Genomic DNA, 20,830 nt, shown 5'->3' with positions numbered 1-20,830 from the left:
CACAGCACACTGCTATCAAAATTTAATCTGGGCTTTTTGGTGCATAATCATATTTCACTCATTTCCCTCCATACTTCTGCTTGAGATAAATGAACCCCTTCTGTGCCACCACCAACCCAGAATTCATAGGCCAATATTTTAAACCTAGGGCCAACAAACGTGGGGAGTGGCATTTTATGACCCATCTCAGTAGCATTTCCAGCATCTGTCTCTGAAATTCGCTTACAGCCTTGAGTTCAGAATGAGATGACAGCGGCCACTTTATCAACCAGCATCACCTTTGTTCATGAGACACCAGGATCTGGCAAGAACAATCTTAACTTGGCAGGGAACTACCTGGGAATGGCACTTCTTGGAACGGGAGAACCTCTGGCAGGTGACCAGTGCTGCTGCTGAGCCATGGGATGTCTCTGATTTCATCCCTCCACATTCAGGCCTTTGGCAGCACTTCATGGAAATCTGTCTGGGCTAGATCTCCACTCCCTTGGAGAGACACTGATTCCTCATCTGGGGCTGGAGGTGCTCTCGCAGTGAGAGGAAGAGGATGTAGACAGATGGAGTTTCAATTTTGCATCTGGATTGGAAAGCATGCTAGATGTATATCCAAATACATGTAGTTTTCCTGGATTTTCCTGGTCTTCTCTTGATCTTTAATGCTTCTACCCAAGTGCATTCCCCTTTCCTATAAAATCCCCAAAACAGCTGTTAGTTAGTCATGGAGGTGCTTGTTTTACTTCTAATCATGGTGATTTCAGTCAATTTTTTGCTTCAAACCATCTTTTTTCTCAGAACAAAACAGTTTACCTCAATCCTTGCAAACTTTGACAATCACCCTTACATTTGATGTGGTTTTGATTATAGATGCACCTGTGCAATTCCCTACCCACACCATTTCTTACACACCCTTTCTAAGCAATTATAGCCTAAGTGCAGCTAAATCACTCATCTTAATAAAAGTTAGAACTTTCATGTGTCAGAGGTGGAATATATTTTGGTACAGTTCTCCTCTGTGTGAGTGTATCTGTACAGATACTAATCACACATTCTTTACAGGGATTTGCTATGAATGAGCAGGTATATTATTATATTATAAAGGCAGGCAGTGAATATTACAGTGAATAGTTTCCTGTTAACACAGAGCATCACTGCCTCTGTGTGAGTGGAGAATGACTTAGCTTAAAGGAACATCTTTCATCTGTGTAAATGGTTTACTGGGGGCCATTGCAGGTAGTTCTAAATAGAATTTTTTTTTTTTCTTCCACATAAACTGAGCTACAAGGATAACACAAGTAATTGCATTCTCTAGTGCCTCCCAGTGCTGTCCATGTTATCTTCAATGGGAAAAAATCAGCTATTGGCAGCCTGGTGAACTTAGTAATTGTAACTAATAGGGTTGTTTGTTTTTGCCTGTCTTTCAGGATGGAATGGGGAACCTGAGGATCACAGAAAAGGGTCTGAAGCTTGAAGGAGATTCAGAATTCTTGAAACCTCTCTACGCCAAAGAAATCCGATCAAGACCAGTAAGTTTTTGGGAAAGGAATAAGCTTGTTTCTGTAGCCCTTACAGAAAGGAACCATGAAGTGGCAGGGTGATGTGGCTACTGGATAAATTACTTTGGCCATTGGCCTCTCTTCACAAGTGCAGTTTGAGGAGTGAGGCTTTGAGGGCTTTGTCCAAACACTGCATCCTCTGGCCAAAGTGGATAGCCATGGCTCTGGTTTGTGTAAGCCACAGTTAAAACTCTTGCAGGACCTCTGAAGTTTCTGTCTTTGCTTTTGAGGTAAATCGTAAACCACCCTCAGCTGGAGGAGCTGTTATTTCTGAGGCAGAGGGATGGCTGGCAGTTCTCATTTTTAACCAGTTACAGCTTATCTGGATAGCAGAGAGGTGGTGCCTTGGCACAAGGGCCTGATCTGTTGTTCATTAGCACAAGGAATATTATGTCCTCAATACTATTTCATGTTGGTTTAAAAATATGTATAGTTAAAATTCAATGCTGCTAAGGGTGACTGCATGACAAAAGGGGCAAGCATGTTAACTACTGGAAATAAAGAAGAACCCCAGTGTGATTGAAATAGCATTTTCATTGCAGCACTTTGTTGGCTGTTGGTGACTTTTGGTCTTTCTAATGCAATTCTGTATGTCCTGAGCAGCTTTAAAATAACTGAAACAATTACAGAGTTTCCACGATCTGTGTCAGAAGATATCATCTGTCTTGTTTCCTGATCTAAAGTGTTAATTTGAGTAAGATACCAACCTTCCCTTTTGATAACAATGGCAGATAGCTACTTAAATAAACTTAACATCCTTTTATCTCAGCATTTCAGTGTTCTTGTAGAAATTGGAACTTGGAGCATAATGAACAAAACAGCCAGTACCATAACCCATTTAATTATTGAAGGTTGTAACCTCTGTAAGATGGCTAGGAATTCATTTGAACAAGCATAATCATTCAGGAGGAAAACTTAATAAGAAAACCTTCATATCTATAAATGCTTTCAGCCCTGAATTAAAACAGAACCTGTAAAACCTTACATGTCATTCACCTTTTAATATAAAATATGTGAGAACCAGGTGCAGCAGTTGGTTTGATAAATAGACTGACAAATCACTACCTACATTTCTTTTTCTCTAGTTACATTGATGGAAATAATATTGGATTGCTAAGAGAAGTGAGAACTACTTCTTGCTACTGGGGAGTTTACTGTTTTCATGTTATCATATTGATCTACATTTTAATACATCAGGGGGTGCAAAAGGTGTCCCTTTCCTGGGGCTGTGGAAGTAATTTCCACACACCATTGACAGATTACTGAGTGCAAGGAACAAGAAGTGTAAGGTAAGGCTTCTGTGTGTTCCTGGCTTTATCTTCCATCCAGGATTATTTTTGCTGTAGCTTCCAGCCAGAAGCTCTGATCTGCAGTCTGGGGAGCTGGAGCACCCCTGCTGCCATCAGTAGATGAGTCCTGGAAATTGTGTTAACCACACAGTTACACAGACCATGCACACTGTTCCTCTGACTTTGGGAATCAACTGGAATAACCCGTGCTGGCTTTTGGGTTGCTTATAGTAACCCTGGAATCATTTTTGTGCAGGGGGCAACAGCAGAGATCTTAGTGCATTCAGACAACTTCTGCTCTCCTGTGCTGTGTGTGAATTTGGCCTCTTGAAAGCAAATGAAAGGATTCAGTCAACCAAAGGTTGATAGTTACAGAATATTTGAAAATATTGTTAAATAATCAACACTCAGTCTTTTTAAATAACAGTGGTATGATCCAAGTTGTCTTGGAGGAAAGCGTGATAGCAGTTCCTGAACCTGATGAATATTGTTAAAATGAAGTGCCAAACTCAGAGCTCAGTAACAGATGAACATCCTTACTAATTCTGGAGTGAACTTCCCTGGGTTTTCAGAAGTGCATAATGAAGCTTTAAATATGAGAAGAGTAACAGAAACAAATATGACAAATAACATAGTACAGAGCATCCGGGAAATAATCTAGGATATACAATTTTTCGTATGTTTAATTAAACAACCTAAGAGTTGTGTACAGTAATAAATATTGGTTTCATATAAACTCCAAAGATTTTAAGATGCTGGTTATTTATACAATAATTTAATTTTTTTTATAAACTCAACAAATTTAACTTTAGTGTTGTTCTGCGTAGTGGGTGAAGGAACATTGCTGCTGCCTGGAAAGGACAGGGAAAATCACTTTCCCTGTAAGTGGCTGCAGTCCCATGAGCTCTGTGCCCTGGGTTTGCCCACTCTGTGTCTCTGTGGTGCTGCTCCCCCATGTGCTGCAGGGCTGCACACAGAGCTGGGAAACCCCTGCCAAAATATCTTCAAAATGGGAATTGTGATCATTCTTGAAAGCCTGAATTTCTCACTGGTGCCTCTTCTTCTCTGCTGCAGCTCTTGAATCCCAGGAAGTTGGTAATTAAAATTACACACAGGCTTGCTTTCCTAGGAGCTCTGCCTTCTGTTTTAATGATAATTTTGGATTTCCACTTAAAAGTGGATTTATTTTTCAAACTGATTTGGCTGGAAGGGAAGATCAAGGGTTAGAGAGGAGGAAAAGCCCTCCAATGTCATCCCTAAAGAATGCTGGGTGGGCACCTCTGAACTTCTGTAGAGCTTAAAGAGCCCTGCTAGGTCCTGTGCCCTTCATCACCTTAACAGACAGAGGAGCTGCACTGAGATGTGCTTCTCACTCCAACTGAAATTCCAAATTTTAGCAGGATTCGATGGATATGGTTTGGCACCAGGCAGAGAAATCACTGACATGAACTGACTTCTTAAACTTGCTTCCAGCGAGTTTCTTTCTTTGTCCTACACCCCCAAGATTTGCTTTCTTTTTCCCTCACTCACTCAAGAATGACCCCCCAAATCTTTTCTGCTTTTATACAGAGAAGAGGGTCTCTGTCACTGCTGTTTTTCATCCTAGTCCTGATTCAGTAGTACTGGATTTGTAGTATGGATTTAAAACCTGCTTTCAAGCACCAGAGCTTGCAAAAAAAAAACAAAAAAAAAAACAAACAAAAAAAAAACCTTGCCATTTTACAAGCCTAAAGTTAATCTGGAGGTTAACAAGTGGGTGGTAGCAGTGTTTGCATCCTTGTAGCCTTCTTTTAAAGAAAGGAGATAGATGTGTTCCCTTTTCCTTGAGTGTTCAGAGCATCCTGAACTCCCAGCTGAACATATTGCACACTGAGCAGTGTTTTTTCCTTGCATGGAACATGAGCATCTTGCTGCCTTTAATTAAGAAGATAGCTGGACCATGAAGTATTGCCTGTGTAAATAAAAGTGATTTGTACTTAGTCAAGGAGCTACATTAGGAATTCTCACATTTCTTTACTTGCAGATAAATTATGAAGATTATTAAAAATTGGAAGGGTCATCCATAAACCCATCTGTAGCTCAGCTGTACTGTCACTCTCAAAGTGTAGCTGTCTTTCTAACTGTTGTAATTTATTGTGGACTATCGTGTGAACCATCTGCTTGCTTATAAATCAGACCAACTTTGACTGAAAGTTGTACACAGCAGTAGAAATCGTTAATTTTATGTCCTGGAAAGTAGTGGCAACAGTTTAGGGGACTTCAGTCTTCATTGCCTTAATTGGAATAGAAATTTAAAACTGGAAATTTTCCTGCCTGTGTTGAGATGAGCTGCTAAGAACGAAGTTGCTTGCAATTTAGAGTTAGCCCAGATTTAGCTTTCTTAGTGCAGTTGGGGTGTTTTGAAGCCTGGTACATCCAGGTCTGTGAGGAACTTGAAAGGGGCAAGACACAGAAGAAGCTGTGTGCATTTTCCATCCAGATAACAACAGAAATAAAATCCTGTGCTGTGATTGCACAGGAAAATCCAGTGAATTACTTCTCTTGGGAGCTGTCTGACAACCAATGAGATGATAATCTCAGTTTCAGGAAGCAGAGAAAAACATTGCCATGATAGGATTAGGATGGGTTTGCCCTTTCAATGTTCCTTCCAAGTGCATAGATAGGGAAAAAAAAAAATAAACTCAGTTTGCAAATGTTTACACCTGGACTTTATTTTTCTTACAGGGAAGACTTTTAAAGACAAGAATATGGATTTGCCTGTGAACTTTGACTTTGCTTCAGCAAAAAGCACTTGACCTCCCTTAAGCTATATTTCAGACTCCTATTGATGGGTATCAGAACACAGAATTAAATGTGGGCACCAAACTTTCTACCTGGGGGTAGAAAGCTCTGCTGTTACACAGATACAAGGGATGGCAAAATTCTCTGAACAGATTTTGAGGAGATTACCAAGTGTCTTTATCAAGAGATCTTCATGTAGGTAGCTGGTTTCATGCTGAAGGTCTGCTTCTGGTTATTTTTAATCAGCTAAAAAAAAAGAGTTTAAAAGAAAAACCCGATACACCAAAGGAAAAAAGAGGCAAATGACTGTGTCTTTTTGTTACATTCCTTTTCTGGGGGATGTTTGAGGTCCCTGTCCTACTCAATGTGTCAGGGAGTGTCTCTCTGAGAGCACTGTGCTTGCTCAGGTTGTTGGAGCAAACCTGCCCTCATCTGAAGATATGCAAAAAAAACTGGTGACTCCAGTGGAAGGAGGGCTGGGGCTCTCACTAACACTTGTCTGGGATTCTGTTTGGCCTGAAAAATTCAGAGTTGTGAATTGGGGCTGATAACTGCAATTCCTTTTACTGGTGTTTAGTGAGTTCTTAACAGAATAAAAGCTAGACCAGCGAGTACCTAAAATATGTTTCTCTGTTCTTTGCATTCTCCCCAGCCAGTATTTGAATGATAGAAATTTTAAAGGAAGCTTTTAAGAATGATAAATAATTATTTTGCCAATGTACTCGTCTCACTATGTTCAGTTCTGGAATAAGAGTGCTATAATTTAAAAGCACAGAAGCACTTCTGTAATGGCTGTGTTCTTTGGTGTTATTTGCTCTGCAGGTCTGCCTGCCTCCAAGCTAAAAATACTGACTGCAAAACAATAAACCATGTATTTGGATTAAACAGTGACATGTGCCCACAGTGGGGCATACCTGCCTCGTAGCCATAAATACATATTTATAAGCAATATAACATACTAATTTGGATGAAAAGAGAATGCAGATGGCAAGATAATTGCAACTTTGTATGAGGCTCAAACTGTGTGGTAGAAATGGAGCTTTTAGATAGATACCATGAAAGAAGGTTGCTATTTTTTGGGGGAGAAGACAAAATAGTTCCTTTTCTTCCTTTGTCAAAGTTCACAGAGGAATAAAAGGACATTGATTTAGTTCCTGGTGATTTGGTCCAGCAAAGTGCTTAAGGGTTTCAGCATTTCACTGAAACCTCCACGGGGTGGGAATGAGGAAATGCAGTTTGTCTCACCGTGCTGCCATCACTCCTGTCCCTGCCTGCTCCCTCCACCTCTGCAGCCCCTGCTCCTCCAGCATCTCCCTGTTCCTCAGGGACTGCTCCTTGGAGGAAGAGAGGAGCCCTCTTTGCAGGCTGTGCTTCATCCCAGCCTCTGGGAGCTCCTGCCAGCTCTGGGGGCGTTGATCTCCTGGCATTGGCCTCAGCTGCCAGCGGAGCTTCAGGAAGAAAAGTCTCCCACTGCCCAAGGCTGACTTGTGCAGCACCTCCTCTGACTGCACCTTCATAGCTTGGTGCCCTTTGGCTCAGTTTTGCTTCAGAAGGTGACAAATCGAGCAAGGTTGCTGTGGATGGCACAGCCAAGACAAACAAGCTTCTTGCAGCCGTGCCTGGCCATCCCTGCAGGGTTTGCTCATCATTCCCTGTGGCACAGTCTGGCACTGGGTTACATCCCATGTGCTTTGGCTGGAGCTGCCTCTCAGCTGGGCCAGTCTGAGCCTTGCTTGCCCCACAGAGATCAGCAGAGAGCAGAGCTGGCAGCCTGCAGGGGATGCAGTGAAAAAAGAAGCTGTAAAAGGGATCATTTTGGCTGAAATACCCTCACCTGATGTACAGATATTTCTGCCATCACCATCCAAAGCAGATTTGTGTGTGTGGACAGCAGTAGGCTGTGAGTGCCCAGTGGGATTTATAAAACTGATATGCTGTCCAATAATAAATTTTATTCTGTAGCAATGAAATCCAGAGAGCCTACTTCAGTCTGAACCTTGGCTGCCCCAGCGCTCTGGGGGCAGTTAGTGGCTCTGTGATATTTCCAGTGTGCTGAAGAGGTGAAAGTTAAGTAAATTTTACAGCAACTATGAAAATATTTCCCTTTACCTTCATAGTAAAATTGGTCAGAAGTCTCTCAGCTTTGAATTTTGCAGGGAATTGAATTTTGTAGCTGGCTGAAGGACTATGACAAATAGCATCAGAATTAAATCCTGCTATGGTTGTTCCTGGTTGTTTCTGTAAGAAGCTGGTGTTGTGTGCCCCACATTGAGAACACAACAGGGAACTGAAGTATCCCACCAGCTTCCAAATCAGAGCATCCCAAAGATGTGCCAGGAAGGGAGCTCTGATGTAAACAAACTTTCAGAAATAACTCCACAAGTTGCATTTCAAAGCAAAATCTCGTGGAGACCGCCTATGGCATTTTAAAAAGGATTTTATTAGATCTTGCTAACTTGTCATAAGATCTCTTAAATGGAAGGGTAATGGCTCATAACATTTGTAAGCTTTTTAATTTCATGCAATATGAGCAGTGTAATCAACACCTACTAGAGCCAATCAGCTGTGCCCAGTGGGCTACCTACCTCAGCTTTTGTCTGTATTTACATTTTGGGTACACCTTTGAGCTAACCCTGGGAACCAGGGTTTGTGGGTCCTTGCCCTGACATCAGTGGAGGGTTTGTGTCCAGAAAATGTGATATGATCATTGCAGAAGTGTCTGACCCCATAAGGTGAATAAGCACTTTATACTCAGTGTTTTTCACCTTCTTGTGAGGGAGTTTGGAGTTGATGTGGACAAGTTAACAGATGTGGGACTGAACACGAAGGAGACAGAGAGTTTCCCAAATAATCTCTCAATGCATTTTGCTTTTTCCCTTTCACAAGTAAAATTTCTCACTTGAGCTGCTTGTGTGAGGGGAGAGAAACTGCTCAGATCATGAGTTTGTTTTGCTGCTCCAATCCAATTCCCACCTCCTCTTCATTCTAAACATTTGCAGCTAGCTGGACCCTGTGGCAGCAAAAATGAGTGATGGGCATCCCAGCTCAAAGTGAGCTCTGTGGGCTCTCAGCTTTTGTATTGAATTTTTGCCACAATCCCAGAAATGGCTTCTGTTTCAGCTGTGAAAAGGAGGACAGTGGGGCACAGAGAACAGGAGCGACTCTGGGGACTGCATTTCTCTCTCTGAAGTGCAAAGGCTTTGAGTTTAAGGATTTGCCATGTCTAGACATTGCTGCTGACAATCAGGATCCTGGCTGCTTTGTAGAGGCTGAAGTACAAAAACAACTTCTTAGTACTAAAAATGAAAAAGAAATAAAACTTGATGCAGTATGGTAGAGGGAAGATAGAGAAAAATAGAAAATAGAAACACTGGAAGACAAATAGGAAGATCCAATTATAAAGAAAAATTATGTTTTCCTCATTTTCCAAGAAGACTGAAGAGCAGAGCTTTGTATCTTCTTACCACAGGACAGCAAACACTTCTGCAACTCTTCTGCTGATCAAAACTATTTGGGCAGCAAAGTTATGTATTTTGTAAGGCAGGAGTTGACAAGACAAGCTGTGCTGTCATTAGGAAGTGCAGGAACACAGAACTGCTTTTACAGACAGCTCAGTTCTTTGATCCATGGCAGGAAAGCAAAGTCAGATTTTCCAAGTTGCTATACCTGGTATACTGCTGTACCAGTTTCTATGCCTCCTTGATTGTTTTATTTCTAAATACAATGTATTTGGAGAAGGAAGAACACAGGTGAAAACAATAATTACTTTAAATTTGCTCCTTTTCTTTTAGGACAAATTTGTTGAGTGTCTGGGGAAAACTAACTTGCTGCTCTTGAAAGGAAAAAGTACCATTTCTTTGTCTTTTAAGATCTTCATGGTTGGAACATGTTTCCTATAAAAGCACATGCAGTAAAAAGTTGTTCTTTTTGGGGGGTGGTGAAAGAAAGCAGTTTCCATGGTGCCCATGATTTTGTTGTTTCTTTTTTCCTTGATTTACTCTAGGTTTTCAGTGTAAAATGTTACATCTCCATTGATTTCCTTCTGATGTGCTGTGATTCGGAGTCCTGTGGGATTTTAGGCCTGCTTCCAGCCTGGCCTTAACATTTTCTGAGGCAGGTTGTATGAAATACTGGCAGGAATCTGCTCTGCGTTTTCCCTCTGAAACAGAATAACCTATGGAACAAAAAGAAAACTTAAACTGCTTCAGCTCCCAGTATTTCTTCCTTGTTCATCTATCAAGCACAACCCTTGTTTTACCATCCTTACATAAAAGTGCAGGAGATCCCTCACTTTGAAGCCCTAATTTTTTCTGTCTGAGCACGAGTAGAGCTAAAGCCTCCTTGGGTTTTGCCTTTGCACCTCTGAGGTTCCCCAGGGAGTATCCAGTGCTGCTGCATCCCACTTCCCCCAGGAATATCCCTTCTAAGGGAAGAGGCACATCTTCCTTTGGAGAGCTCTTCTTTATGGTCTACAAGGGAAGGATTTTTTTAAAGTTTATTTCAAATGCAGCAGGGATCTGTACATCACAGTTCATGTTGAGGAAATGGCAAGATTTTCACTGTGTTAGTCGGTGCAGGTTACTTAGTTGGATTCTTGATTAGTAGTCTAAAACTAGGCTCTTAAAATTGCTTTTATGATCCAGGCTTTTTATTTTCTCTTTCTTTCCAGCTGCAGCTTGATATTCTCCTTCTAGTTCCTTCTTCTCCTTGAGCAAAGCAATATGTGATTCCGGTGCTTCTCTCTTGATTTAGACAAGGGGCTGGTTTCTGATGGGGCATCCAGTGAAGAAAACTGGTGAACATCTGAGTCCTGATTCTCTGCTAAGAAACCAGCAGCAGCTGCAAAAGCTGTGGCACCAGGAATGGGTGGTTACTGATTTGGGGAGAAGCTTTGCTGTTCAGTGAATCATCCGTGCTGCTCTTCACAGAGCCTGGGAATTCTTTTTGATGTGCCAGTGCAAACTGAGCCTTCTTGGATGTGATCTGACAGCACTGCAGCCCAGGGCTGCACAGCTGAAGAGTCAGATGTGTTTTTTCCACAGAAAAGCTTCGTAAGACATCAATATTTAAAAACAGAAAAACAAATAAACTAAAGACAGTGGGTTGATTGAGGGGAAGAGAGAAGTCACTTGTCAGACAGATCAGGCATTACTCTCCAGAAAGAATTTCAGGATTTCAGTTTTTCAGGCAAAAGCCTTTGTCTTTCTTTTGATTAGGTTGATGGGTAAAAGTGTGAACAATTCATTATTTTTCTTAAAATCCTGGTTTTTCTAGGCGTATTTTGCAGGTTAGGAGTGGGGACATCTTTTCATGACCTTAGAGCAGCTGGTATGTGCCTTTGGGCAGAATCACTGTTGTGTCCTACAAGCAGGTGAAGCCCCCCAGTGAATGGCCAAATAATCCTTAATCCAGACAGACACTAATTGCTGTAAGAAGTCAGGATACCTGCTCTGCTGAGGCTGGTTTAGGGTCTTGGTGTCCATGGTTAGAAGGCAGTGAGATGTTTCCTCTCCTGCTTTCCATGGCTGGGTGTTCAGAGCCTGTATCCTGCAGTTTTTTGCAGAGCCCTCACTTTTTAAATGAAGTAAAGGCCACAGGGCAGTGGCATGCACGTTGTCACAGCTGCTGGCTTGAGAAGCACCTTTGATTACATGTCTGCTGGTGCTTCAAGCCATCATATTTTATCTGTATTCTGCTACCTTCTGGAAACCCCAGCTCCTCCTGCAAACTGACTTTTGCTCTTTGTTTTCTGAAGATGCCAACTGTTATTTATAAATTATGAACCTTGATGTTGGTACAAAGTTGGGGGAGCAGGAGGCTTTTTGTTTCTCTCTAGAACATTATCTATTATGCAACACTCCGGGAGGTGTAGCTTAGGTGAAGCAGAAGAAACAGGAACACACAGGCAGGACCCTTCCTGTGCCCTTTGCAGGTAGGAGCCACTGGTTGAGTGCCTTCACTGATCAGTTCTGTTCCTCCAAAGTTTGGGAAGGACTTCAGGAATCAAAACAGAAAAATACCTTTTCAAAACAGGAGACAACAGCCAGGCTGAGCCACCCTGCTGATTGCCCAAAGATTAATTGGGGCCCTTGGCTCTGATATTCCTCCCTGGGCTCTGTTTTCCCTTCACACATCCCGTTCTCTTTGGCTGCTTTTGCCATTCCTCACCATTTCCCCAAACAACTTTCGTGTCTTCTTCCAGGCATGGAAAAAGCATCTGCTGCTTTTTCTGCCAGCCTGACATCTCTTGAAATACCACTCCCCAGCTCCCCAGTGGAGCTGGTTAGGGATGTGTTTTTGCTCACAGGCCCTGTACCACAGCAATACCCTCTGCTCTCTCCTCCCTTCATCTCCAAGCAGATACTCAGGAGTGTTTCTTGATTGGCAGCCACAAGATCCATCCAAATCCCAACACAAACATCCTCCTCCTGCCCCTGTGTTGCTGATCACACCTGTGCTGCTGTGCTCTCTCTGTGGCTACGTGTGTGCAGTGTGGCAATGTCCAACATGATTTAGGGTCTTCCCTCCAGATCAGCCCAATTCCACATCCCACGCTTTACTGCACCTGTCATTTTACCTGTTCAAGTGCCCTCTCACCTCAGCTCTTGGACTGTCAGCCTCTCCAAAGCAGTGGAGGTTTGCAGTTCTTCCTCTCCGAGACAGTTCCTGTCTGGCATTAACTCACACTTGAACTGTTCCAGCTCTGCAGTTCAGAGCTTGGCCCCTCTGTTTATCCTTGGAGGAAGACTCTGGTTGTGCAGACCTACAGAGCATCCTTCTTACAGGCAGCGATTGATCATTTCAGCAGAGGAAACAAAGTGGCTGGACTTGAGCAATTCAAAACCAGTTTGTGCTGATGTTTCTGTGACCCCGTGACCCTGTATCATAACTGCAGCAGATAAATCACTTTGGTATCAGAAGAACAGTCATAGGTCCAGCCTTCCTTTCCTGCCCTTCCCCTACAGCGTTAACTGAGCATATTTCTACAATAAATATTCCCACAACAAGGCCTAAATATGGTTTTCATCAATCACTTTATAGCTGCTTCCAACCTGTCACACCAGAGTAGGCGTTTACAGCAGCTCAGGAAAAAAAAATACAGAAAAACCGCAAATAAAAGAATTTAAATAGAAAAGCTGAATTTTCTACCAGGAATGGTCAGATAATCTTTCTTTGTGTCTTGTGCAGTGGCAAGTGGACAGTCTCCAATGAATAAATAATTTGAGATCCAGGAAATTATTATTACTCCCATGAAGCAGTTGAAAAGGAGAGTTCGCTGTGCCCTTCAAACATATTTCCTGAAGCACAATCCAGCATTTACCTATGGAGCACAGCAAACCTGAAAAATGGGGCTCATAAAGAAGAGCATTTTAATTGTGACAGGAGCCCAAAAACTGAAACAGTTTTATTGCAGGAACACGACTGGACTGCACCTTTGTCATTTCACAGGCCAGATGCACGGGAGAGAACTCCAGTGGGTAATCACAGAAGTGAGGATGGCTGCCTGCATCTTACCTCCCAGCCCTCACCATGCTGTAATACAGTTGCTTTTGCAGTGTAATTGCTTTCTCTGCAGGGCTTCTTCCTATTGATTCTGCTTGTGTGGATTTAAATGACTTGCAGGTTGTAACTAGGCTCAGGTTGGTCTGCACCTCCACTGCTCTGTGCTAGGCAGCTCACGTGGCAGTTCTGAGAGACTTCAAAGCTGTCTAGATAGCATCACTCCCTGGCCTGCACGTATATATTTGATTGGAAGAGAGGGGCTGGATCAGATAAGTTCAGAACATCAATAAATACATGTATTTTGTTTGGTGACACTTGTTCAATTTGAGTCTTTCTCCCAGGAAGCAGCTTGTGTTGTGTCATTTTTTTCGGCGCGCTGTGTAAACGCTCTGCATCTGCAACTGTCGAGGCTGGTGCCATCCCCTAGCAGCACCATCTGCTCGCTCACAGAGTGCTTTTTGCACAGAGAAAAAATGTGAGGTGTTACTCATAATTAGGCAAATCACATGCTGTGATCTGTGATTGATTTGGTTCCTGTTGCTGGTTACCTCGCATATGTCTGTGTGTCCATAAGTATTGTCTACACACCAGCATATGGATGCAGATGAATCACAAATCCTTTTTCCCCAATCCAGACAGATGGAAATGTTTTCCCTTCTTCTTATTAGCAGCAGCTGAATTTCAGTCACACCAGGGGCCTCTGCTAGGAGCTTTCCTGTGTTTCGTGCTGCACACGCACCCGTAAGTTGGCATGGCCATTTATAATCTCATACAAGAACTAAGCCATCCATGACATGCAGCAAAGGAAAGCTGTAATTTCAAAACAGTCTTCAGAGGTATCCACGTTATTAGCCTTCCTGGAGAAAAATATCTGGATATATAACTTGGCATTATGCAGTGCAGTAACAGAATGCCTGAAAGGACGTGTGAGCATTGCAGAGCCCCAGTGTCTCTGCTGAATCTGACTTCTGGGAAATGCTGCTGTGCTTTTCTTAGTAGTAACAGTCTGTGCTCTTAAACATGTCTTCACCTCACTGACTAAGATCTTAATTTTTTCTGGTTGTGGTGTGGTCCAAGTAATGCTGGTGATAAGGGAAAGTAACTCAGAAATTAGTAGTTCTGTATAATTTTGATATTGTCTTCTAATGTCTTTTATAGATAGTGAAGTATGATTTACTGGCAGTTTTAAAAGATGTTTAAGGCAGGCAGTAGGGACACCAGAAAGGCCATAAAAATGAAAACACATGAACAGAGGTCTGCACGCTTGACTGGAGTAAAAGTTACAAGCAGTGGAGTAGCTGTAGAGTTGGATGATTTAGAGTATTTTTAAGCTCAGCAGAGCTCCCTTCTTTTCTCTCCCTCTCTCCTGTGCCTACCTGCAGTGTGTTTCCTTCAGCAGGAGATCTGTCACCACTGGGCTCTGATCATAACCAGGACAGCCCAAGGCAGAAAGTTGGATATAACTTAGCACAAATCCACAGTCCTGCTGCTCCACCACCTCCTCGCAGACCAGGACCAGAGTGGAGCGAGCTGCCACTGAGCAGCAGCTGCAGCCTGGCCTTCCTGCAGAGGAATTCAAGTAAATTGAAATGTTTAGGAAATGTTTAGAGAATACTTGGTTGATTTTACACTGGAAGGGCTGAGCAATGTGCTGAGAGCCCAGGTCTGCTGTGGACCTGTTTTAGAGCATTGGTGTGGCTTGAGCCTGGCTTTGTTTGTGCAAGGGAGAGCTGTTCCCCAGGGATGATGCCAAGTTAATCATCAGCACAGGTTTGATTGACTCTGATGTCTCTCCTTTGGCTGAACTCTCAATGCAGTGAAGAGCTTGAAGCATTTTCAGAGTTACTTGGTTGTTTCACGAGTTGTGCTGCTCTCTTCATTCCAGTCCTCTGCCTTACCAGAGGACTCCTGGAGCTGAGCTTGCTTCAATGCTTTTTTCCAAAGCCAGTAATGATCCCTTCAGTCCTACCTACAGAGAAAGTTTTGTGAATGTGCAGCAGCCTTCAGATGTTTGTGAAGCAGATCAGATGCTACAGATTTCCCACCCCTGTGGATACTGAATAAAACTCAAACATGCACAGTGGCATTTTATTTTCATATGTATGTCTGTTGGTTTCATCATGTCACCTGTGGTTTTCCTTATATTATAACTCAATGAAGTAAAAAAGAAAGAAGAACAGCAATGAAGCCAAGGCAGATGTAATGCCTTGGACATTTTTCAGTGTTGATTTTTAATATCAGCAGACATGCTGTAATTTAATTTTCAGAAGAGTCTCAGCTGCAAAGTAGCTGATTAGGCATCTTGAAGAAGCAGCCAATCTCTCAAAACACTCTGTTCATGAGATTATTACAGGTATTCTTCTAAAGAGAGAAACCCCTAGATTGCCAGAAATAAATCACTTTGAAGGATACAAACCCCCTCGGGTAGCCTTCCAGAAGCAGAACCCAGTCATTTAGATCTCACATCACAGACCTGCCTTCCTTGCACTTCAAAAAGAAGAGTCGAAAATAATTGCTTTAATGGAGCAGAAAGAAATTTATCTTTTGTTTCTATTGTTATTAAAATGAACTTCAAGAAGTGCCATGAAAGAGAGGGGTTTGTGGCATTGGACATAAAACTTAGACCTGCACTATCTGTTCTATTAAAATATGTCACACTGGGTGGGACCACAGTATTTTCTGAGCTTCATGGTACTGTAAAACATATCATGCTGTGAAGGTGACTGAACTTTGTTTGCATAGGAAACATAACTTGATTTTTTTGTTTGTTTGTTTAAGCATTTGAGCACTTGATAAAAAGTCAGAAGTTGTAACACAGCACACTAAGCTCATGATGCTTCACTTTTGTTTTTTGAGTGCCCAGTGCAGGTCAGGGCCATGTCAGCTCTGTCACTGAGCCAGCTTACACCACCTGGGCACATTCCACTTGTGATAAAGTTTGCTTCCAGAAGAAGAAGATGCAAACTACATTTTGTTACATCTCCACTGAACCTACTGCCTGCTTCATAAAAAAAACACCATCTTCAGACACACATCTAGCACATACTGGGGTATTTTAAAGCGTTTGTTTTAATCTGTTTGTTACCAAATCTGTTCACAGTTTGCTTTCATTCTGCTGTGAAAAGCTTACACTGTCAAATCAGAAGTTTTACTAAGAAAGGGATTTAGTAACATGAACATTATGTTCAGCTGTTTGAAGGACAAAATCAAGATGAAAAGAGACTCAGTGATTAAACAAGAAAAAGTATGTTTAAATCATATTAAGGGCTATTTTCAATCTATCACCTAAGGATTTAGCTACATGCCTTAAATTTTTGTGCCAGGAAGCTTCTGGGGAAAATCCTATTGTTGCAGTGGGGATCTAGACCTGAAAAAGGAGGAAGAGCTTTTGACATAGAAACAGTAATGGTTAGCTTGCAAGTTAACCATGAAGTGTGGATTTTCTGCCAGTGTAGCTGAAGGCCAGGCTGCTGTTCCAAGCAGGATCTTAGGGATGGGGTTCATTAGATACTCCCCAGCTTTTTTTCTTCACAGCCAAAGGTAGATGCTGTCCAGTGCTTCCAGTTGGCTCTTCAGGAGGTGCAGGGTGTCTGTACAATGCTCTGTGAGCTTTGCTGGGGCTCGTGGTGCTGCCAGTTGCCTGATCCCTGCAGCCCCTCTCATCAGTGCTGAAGGGTTTTACTAATCTCCTCCTAAATCTCTGTTTTAGGGGAGCAGCTCTGAACTTTACCAGACACTCTCCAGAGGAGTTTCTGTTCCTAAGGCAGGAGTGGGGGAAAGAAGTGCAAGCTTGGGGACAGGTCCTGGGTTTTTTTTGCCTGTACTCACAGCGTGTTCTGGAGACATTTGTGGTTCAGAAACTCCAAACCTCAGTGAGGTGTTCCTTTGAAAGAGGAGCAAGTGGTATGGGAATGTGCAGAACTGTGTCATGAAGACTCATGTAAGCATGTCTGTGTCAACTGACCAAAAGTGACAGAGTAAGGGTCACAGCTTTCCTGGCAGGTCAGGGGACGTGTCTGACACCTGCACCAGTGAGCTGCACACTCTTGGTGTCCTCAACACTGCCCTGGGCCTGGCCACACAAATTGAAACTACAGAGGTGGGATGCCTTTGTGGCTTTCCATTAGAGCTTTGCCATTCCTAATGAAGACCATTTCAGGTGCCCTAAATTTGTTGCTCTGTCTCTCAGTTATTGGGTGATGAATTCTTGCTGCATCAAACCAGAAAAAAACAAGGTGCAGCTCTGAATTGTCCTTGCCAGTGGAAAATGTAGTGCAGGAAAGTGTCACTGCTGTTATTGCTGTTACCACATTTAGCTGCTGATTGGATTTGAAGAAAGGAATATATTTATTACCCACACAAAACTTCCCCTTGGAACAGCACCCAGGGGTGCAGGCAGGTGAGTGCTGCTTGTGGCTGCAGGACAGCTTTTGCTGGCTGCTTGCCTTACAGAAAAACAAGTTTTGTCCTCTGACAGTCCAGCTGAGCATAGAGCAGTCAGTGTTTGCTTCCTGTAATGTCAGTGAGAGGTGGGGTTGAGCAGGAAAATGCTACTCTGAGCGACTTCTCCATAGATTGCTCCTTGCCAGCTGATATTAATGCTTTAAGATTTTATTTTTACCATTAGTTTTTCAAGCCTGCAGGAAATTCACAGTTTCCATTATTTTCACAGGCTTCACTTGGCACTTACTGTGTGAAGTCTGGATCCATAGGATCAGATCAAAGCTATTCCTTTTGACCATCCAAACTACAAACACACTGACTGTGAGGCATTATTTTTAAATTGCCTGTGAAAATTTAAAAGGATTTCCAAATACTTTTAATAATTCCCTGGAACAGTCTAAGGACATCTGTTAAAGTACTGAATTTCCCTGAAGTTGGGAGCACTAGTTGGGATTGCTTCAGCTGCAAATTAAGCTTGTCAGTCAAAGGGCTTTTTCTGTTTCAGTCTCTGATCTGGGAGTTTTTAGCATCTCTTCCAAAGGAAGCCAAAGAAAGACAGTTAGTGATCTGTTCTGGCTTGTTTTGCCATGTGTTTAACCTAGCAAACAGTAAGTTGATACCTTTTGTGAAGTTTTCTATATTTTACTGGATACCTCTGCTTGGTGAGGAACCAAGCTATGCAGTTTTGACATATTTTTGCACTTTTCATATCCTTTCTTCTGCAGCATGTGTCCAATGTTTTAATCTATTGAGTGGCAAATGCTATCGTGTGTCTGCAAACATTTGAATTATTTTAAAGTGCTGGCTCTGCTAATGAGGAGCTGGAGTAAGAGGCAGAATGATGTATTTACTCTCCAGCATTTCCTGCAGAGATGAATAGTGGGTTCATGGTGAGCTGAAAGGACATGACCAGCCCAAAGAGTCTTTAAAAGTTGTGCTTCCTTATTGCATGCTGGTATTCCAACTCCAGCTCCATGAAGTGCTGTGACAGTTTATGAAAATATTGCTTCTCTACATAACTTATTTTATTGTGGTGCTGATGCCATGCTGATCTAGATTTCCACCTGCTCATATGCATCAGAATACTTCATTTTGTGTCATGGTAACATGAAAGTGTAAGAGAAGGGGAAGGCTTTGTCTTTTCAGTTGTAAATCCTAACTGGCTTTTAAAGCTTTCATTATTTTGTTCTGTGTGATTGAGAGAAGCTGGCATCATCACCAAGCTTGCAACGGAGGAAACATTTTTTTTTTAATGTTCAGTGTTTAAAAGATGTCAGTGTTATTTCCTTTGTAAACAGAAGATGATAGATGGAAAATCTGCCGAATTTTCAGCAAAAGGGAGTAATTTCTTCAGTTCTTTCTCATTTCTTAATGGAAAAAGAATTATGGAAATGAGAGCAGGCATTGCATTAAGTGCTTCCAATGTTCTTTCCCTGCAGACCAATAAAAACATAACTCCTCCATTAGGAAAATTTAGTTTTTTGAAGGCTGTGTGAATTTGAGTTCTGAATGAGTGAATGAGATTACTATGCTGGGGTAAACTTTTCCAGGACTGATTATGTATTTTAAGCCTTTTCTAGATGGATACCAGCTCTTCCCTTGTCTTGTAGGTCTTCAGAGCAACTCTTTGTGTGACTTTTTACATTGGCTTATCTTGTAGTTCCTCTGTAGTGCAATCTCATATTACAAAGAGCAGCAACAGAGTTTTCAAAGTCATGGGAATTGAACTATTTTTCTTGCCTGAATGTGAACTGGCTTTTTCAAAACATTCCAGCTGCTTGAAAACTCCATAAGAAAAATTCAAACAGTAAAAGTAAAAAAAAAAAACACTTTCCTGTGCTTCCTATGGTGTGTTTATAGTAGTTACAGCTCACCCATAACTATACATTATGCAGATTGTAGCTGTCTACCTTTAAAAATACCCTTTATGTGCAAGTGGGAAATGGCTATGCAGCAGTAAACTGCTGTTCCTGGGTGTGTTCAAATCAGGTCCCCAAGCAGGGGGGGATCCAAGTGAAGCCATCTTTTCTTTCTCAGCTGTTAACCATAAAATAGTAATAAATAATCAGCATTAATTTCTAGAAGTTCTAGAAGATAACAAAAATTAGAGGAGAATCATTACAAGTCATTACCACTGATCCTTACTTATAAATTATTAATCATAATTCAGTTTTATATACAATAATACTTAAGGTGTCAGACACATTGCAGAAGTATAGAAGGATAGTTTGGCCTCATTTAGTGTAGGAGGGGACAGAGGAACCAAGAGCTTCTGAAACGTGTCCAAAATCTGGAAATGATTAAGTGGATTTTTTTTATTATTATTATTTAGTTGTAAATAGTCTGGATGTAGCCAAAATGTTCTAGTTATAATTGATCAAATAAACCCCATTTTCCTCTTTATTGCTGAAGAGCTGATCCCATGGGAACATGTTGCAAAAACAGTGAAGGCAACAAATATAATTATGTGACTATTTGGTCACATGTGAGGCTGCTTTTATTTTAGTTTTTTGAGGTTTGTTTTCTGAAAACACTGCTGGGAATTGTTTGTCCATCACTAAAGTGTTCCCTGAAGGCCCAGTCCACCACAGGACACCCAGGAATAATTTTTGTGTTCCTATTATATTTTATATGCAGACAACTTAGTTCTTCTGCCATGATCCAGAAAAAAATGGCATCTGTGAAAATATCGTGTTCATTACAAATTCAGGAGGCAAGGAGAACATGCCGGACCCACACAATTCTCTGTCACCATCCTGATTATACATTCCTGATGGAAAAATTTTTGAATGCTGGAAAAAGCCATTGGACATAAAACTTTGCACCTTCTTGCTAGTTTTTTGCTGCTTTATCTCCTCTGCCTATCATGTGTCTCTGCCAGTTGATGAATTTGATCAGCTGTGTGCTTTAGGCATTAGGAAGAGATGCTGGCAGTGAATCTCCACCCCTCACATTGGATTTTTGGCTGATTTAATTTGGGGTCACCCCGTGCTGGTGCTGTGGGTGGCTAATAGCCCCTGAGAAACCAGCTGTGCAGGCTGGGGCTGCCTGTGGAAAACACGAGTTCCCTGGTGCTGGGCTGTGTTTGCACACAGGACAGGCAGATGGTTGGAGCTGTGGGTTTCCTTTGGCTTCACTCTGCAGGAGAAATACCTGAGATGGATGTTGCCAGGTCGCTGTGTGGCTCCCGTGTGCTACCAGCTGCTCTGGCTCTTCTCTCAGAGGTGTGTTTAAAGCATAAAAATGAGAAATTGGTAGAACTCT

The 20,830-nt window shown here is 42.0% G+C and overlaps 1 protein-coding gene across 10 annotated transcripts in view; it reads left to right on the top strand.

The window, feature by feature from the left end:
* Positions 1–20,830, top strand: part of SGCD (sarcoglycan delta) — a 315,949-nt gene that overhangs the window by 236,934 nt on the left and 58,185 nt on the right. For all 10 annotated transcript variants that reach the window (XM_021552248.2, XM_077786667.1, XM_077786666.1 and 7 more), the window contains one exon: positions 1,419–1,520. In XM_021552248.2, coding sequence (XP_021407923.1) covers positions 1,419–1,520 — 102 coding nt within the window. The remainder of the gene's footprint in view (positions 1–1,418; positions 1,521–20,830) is intronic.

The sequence above is a fragment of the Lonchura striata genome, chromosome 15, assembly GCF_046129695.1.
Source record: "Lonchura striata isolate bLonStr1 chromosome 15, bLonStr1.mat, whole genome shotgun sequence".
In the NCBI taxonomy this organism is placed as follows: Eukaryota; Metazoa; Chordata; class Aves; order Passeriformes; family Estrildidae; genus Lonchura; species Lonchura striata.
Note: the sequence above shows the minus strand (reverse complement) of the source record. Positions and strands in the feature narration are given on the sequence as shown.